This window comes from Dipodomys ordii, unplaced genomic scaffold, assembly GCF_000151885.1.
Source record: "Dipodomys ordii isolate 6190 unplaced genomic scaffold, Dord_2.0 Scaffold46, whole genome shotgun sequence".
Taxonomy (NCBI): Eukaryota; Metazoa; Chordata; class Mammalia; order Rodentia; family Heteromyidae; genus Dipodomys; species Dipodomys ordii.
Genome location: NW_012267262.1, coordinates 734,142 through 738,871, shown reverse-complemented (window position 1 = coordinate 738,871; position 4,730 = coordinate 734,142). Strand labels below are relative to the sequence as shown.

General features: G+C 35.8%; 1 protein-coding gene across 1 annotated transcript in view; it reads right to left on the bottom strand.

Moving 5' to 3' along the window:
- Zdhhc13 (zinc finger, DHHC-type containing 13) overlaps positions 1 to 4,730 on the bottom strand; it is a 42,107-nt gene that overhangs the window by 17,967 nt on the left and 19,410 nt on the right. The window contains exons 4-6 of the mRNA XM_013019542.1: positions 4,160 to 4,322; positions 3,808 to 3,933; positions 732 to 877 (exon numbers count right to left, since the gene is read on the bottom strand). Of these exons, the coding sequence (XP_012874996.1) occupies positions 732 to 877; positions 3,808 to 3,933; positions 4,160 to 4,322 (435 nt within the window). The remainder of the gene's footprint in view (positions 1 to 731; positions 878 to 3,807; positions 3,934 to 4,159; positions 4,323 to 4,730) is intronic.

Sequence of the window (4,730 nt, the reverse complement as noted above, 5' to 3'; positions counted from 1 at the left end):
GGGGGGGGGGGGTATTTAAGAAACCAGTCAGGAGGCTTGACCTAATGTGCCTCTAAGTAGATGAGAAGTACATTCCTGAGAACTACATGTGGGAAGTGAGAAAAGAAGTGACATAAACTCAAGGATGACATCCACATTCATGTGAGGAATTGGACACCACTTTACTGAGACAGAGAGAAAAGAATGGGATGTGACATTATCATTGAGTAACGACTACATGTCAGACATTGTCCTAAGCACTTGCTTGACTTGGAACAATGCAAACTGACTCAACCATAAACTAAATACAAACAACTATAACTATTTTCATAGAAGTAGAACAATCACCCCATAGTTACTATTATAAAACCACTTTAATTAGGTTGTTTTAACACACACACACACACACACAAATCATCGAGCAAAAATATAAAATGAATTTATATTTTTTTCCAAAGGCAAGAACATTTTTGAAAAATGGAAAAATAAGCTTTCATATGCAAAATAACTATAAAAATCTCTATTATTTATAAAACAATTCAAACAGTAAACTGTGTAATCAAGTCAATCAGGTATTGGTATAGGCAAATTGTTTTTAATAAAAAAATATGCAACAAAGCTTTTCCTTTCCATCAGGCCCAGGATATTGTTATATGGTTCATATTTATAACTCAAAAAAATCTGTGATTTTGGCTAATCAACAACAGAAATAAGCAATTACATTGGAAATACAGTAACCAGCCTTGAAAGACTAATATACATACCTTGGAAACAAAGATGTCAAGAAAAACAATGTTACTAGAAGACATCCTTTTAAAAGCCAAGAATCTGAATTGAAGTCTAGAATGTATCCAACAGCCCACATGGTAATCACAGAGAGCATCAGCAACAGGAAGAGCTAAGAGAGTCAAATTTTTAGAATCACCTATGTAGTTAATAATAATAATTTATTCTGTACAAGAAATTCCTAAGTATATAAAAAGAGTACAACAGAACTAGTACAAAGATTTTCTCATTAAATCTAAGCAATTTATACATCTTAGATAATCTCTTAAAAGCCCTACAGTCCCTGAAGTGTTGTTTAACCATATTTTATTTTGCTTCTCTTCTCTTCAAGAAATGGTGGGGGGCTGGGAATATGGCTTGGTGGTAGAGTGCTTGCCTCACATGCATGAAGCCCTGAGTTTGATTCCTTAGTACTATATAAACAGAAATAGCTAGAAGTGGTGCTGTGGCTCAAGTGGTAGAGTGCTAGCCTATTCAGGAACAGAAATTCAAGGACAGTCCCCAGGTCCTTAGTTCGAGCCTCAGGACTGCCCTCCTTCCCCCAAAAAAGAAATGGTGGGGTTTATTATTATTATTATTTGTTATCATTATTACTAATTTTTTAAGGAAAATACCCATGAAAACTGATTTTCCAAAACTAACAGTTTTCATATAGCACTCTATATCAGAAAACATAAAGCAAGCTAAAGGGGCCACTCAAAAAATCAATATATTCAAGACTCAATTGAGGGGAGATGAAAGCTTCAACTTGAGTACTATGTTGCATCACCTCCCAATAAAAAAGCGTTACAGGAAACAGTTCTGTAGAAAAGATAGGCTTGGTTTGGGGCAGGTGAAGCTTAAAGCACCTAACAACATCCAGGAAATATCAAAAAGGCAAGTTTTACCATTTCAGAATACTTACGATTGATCAGTATGTAGGTGGTAAAGCTATGGAGGAACAAAATCCTCAGTCAGGTGCTAGTGGCTCACTCCTGTAATCCTAGCTATTCAGGAGGCTGAGATCTGAGGATCGAGGTTCAAAGCCAGCCCGGGCAGGAAAGTCCATGAAACTCTTATATCTAATAAACCACTAGAAAACGGGAAGTGGCCACTGTAGCTCAAGTGGTAGAGCGCTAGCCTTGAGCTGAAGAGCTGAGGGACTGTGCTCAGGCCCTGAGTTCAAGCCCAAATCTGACCAAAAAAAAAAAAAAAGATTGTGTGTACGTACAAAGGGGCAGAAGTTGGATCAGATGGGCTGGTCCTAGTGAAAGAATATTGTGCATAAGCCAGGAAATTTTCACAAAGGTAAGGTTCTCCATTCCAAACTTCACATGGAGATAAAAGATTGAAATATCTTCCTTCCTTCTCTTCCCTTCCCTTCTCCACCATCCTCTCTCCCTCCCTCCCTCCCTCCCTCCCTTCCTTCCTTCCTTCCTTCCTACCATCCTTTTTTTGCCAGGCCTGCATCTTGAACATAGGACCTGGGTGCTATCTCTGAGCTTCATTTCACTTAAGACTAACACTCTACCACTTGGGCCACAGCTCCACTTCCAGCTTTTTCTGAGTAGTTTACTGAAGATAAGAATGTCAGAGACTTTCCTGCCTGGGCTGGCTTTGAACCTCAATCCTCCTGATTGTAGGCATAAGCCACCAGCACCTGACATGCAATATTTATTGAGGATGACAATGACTCAGGTTTTCTATAACAAAGTTAAAAGAATAAATGTAAACCAACAGTCTGTCTGCACAGAAGCAAGGTTCCACATTTGTGCAACACAGTCCCTTAGCTACAAGTTACTAGACCATGAAAGCAAGCAAGGCTTTGCAATAGCAAAAAGGAAAAATATATTTTGCCATTTTAATTTCTCTGAGCCTATTGTGAGATGAATAATATCATTTAATCTTTTAAATGTTTTCTATTCTAATTTGCTTGGTGACACAAAGTAAGTTTAGATTTTTTTTCTTAAAATAAATTTAGACTTATATATAAGCAACACAATCATAAAACAGAAATAAGAGCTGGGTGTGGTGATACATGCCTGCCTACTTGGGAAACAAAGGCAGGAAGATCTCAAGTTCAAGGGTAGTCTTATGGGCTAGGTTAGGGAGACCTTATCTCAAAAATAGATACAGCTCAAGTGATAGAACACTAGTATTCACAAGCTGATACTACAAAAAAAATTTTTTTAATTAAAAAATACTAAGAAAAAAAATTTTAAAATGTGGATCTCAGCGCTAAATTCCAGAAATAATACTTTTACAAATGAGTCATACTATTTATTTGTTCCATAAATATACTTCACTGGAACAAATCAATGAACTTAAGGTCTTTTTCTTATGTAACTTAAATTCTAGCTGGGAAGACAGACAAATGTGTTAATTTTATGGTATATAAAAAAACTGAGTCACATGAAGTCTAGCAGGCTATTGTGAGGACTTAGCTTTTACTCTGGGAAAGAGACATCAAAGGAATTTGAGATTAGTGACAGGATCTAACATTCCCAAAGCTTCATCTGCCAGAATGACATGGCTGTGGTGGAGTGTGCCTAGGTGGGATCAGATTCTAGATATAAACTAAAGGCAGAAACAGCCAAAGCCATACCAACAGAGGTATATTGTATGATAGAACAAATGATGATTGGAAAGTTCAAGTTGCTACCTATTGAGATGTGGAAGGCCTAGCTAGGGATAGAGAAATGATCAAGAGGAGTTCAGTTTTTGATATCATACCAAACATATCTATTGGACACGAAATTGGATAAGCCTAGTAGTACCTGTCTATGAATCAAATCCATTTACATTTTAATTTTTTCATTAGAGAAATATGAAAGTACATGAAAATATGCACAAAGAAACACACAGTTTTATAGCCATCTAGCTGAGGACTATCACTTCGTATTCAATGAAATATCAAATTTCCAACTTTGGGTTGTGGGGAACATGGGAAGATATAATCAAAGATATAATACATCACAGAAAGCTCTTTGCTCTCCCACATTACTCTAAAAAATAAACAAAAACATTTTAAAATTCCATAGAACAGGCTCTACATGAAAATACCTCACATTTCTGTAACCATTTCCAAAGCTTGAACTTTTGGTTAACTCTTGTTTTGGCTTCTGTTTTGAGCATGTGAATAATGAGCTGATTTTTGTTTTGTAGAGCCATATCAAGAGGAGTTTCTCCCTTTAAAAAAACAAACAAAAACTCAGTTATACTTTTGATATATTAAAGGATTTTAAAACACTTTCACCAGAATTATAGACTCAACACATTTATTTTAAAGGTAACTATTGTTAGTATTTATCTTGTGGTATCCAAAACCAAAATGCATAGCTATGTATATTAAATTATCAATCTTCTGTCTAACTGAAGCTGTAATAAACAATAAGAGATAAATACCTGGTCATACCTTAACATTTCGGATGTCTAGGCTAGAACCAGCTTCCAAAAGTTTATCAACTGCATTGACATTTCCAGATGCAACTGCCCAATGGAGTGGAGTGTTTTGGTGTACTTTATCAACAACATTGAGAGAAGGATTAAACTTTAAAAGAAATCCAGTTGGTTCTGATCTGTCTCAAAGCAATAAAATGGAAAGGAGCATTAAAAGGATAACATTTTGAGAAGTAAATTAAAAAAATAAAAATTATAAGCTAATGTATCAATTAACCAAGCCGTAACTAAGGATTCTGAAGAAAGACATCTCTTAAATAACAGACAATAGAATTTAGACAATAATATAGTAGAATAAAAAAAGCTTTTATTTCCATGTTGTTATTCTATGATTAGTTAAAATATTTTTTCAAGTGTAGATTTAACTCTAGCCAATATTCAGTGCTATCTAGTTAAACATTAAATGTAGGGGCTGGGATGGTGGCTCAATGGTAGAGCACTTGCCTTGCATGCATGAGGCCCTGGGTTCAATTCCTCAGCACCACATAAGCAAAAAGAAAAAAGCCAGAAGTGGTGCTGTGGCTCAA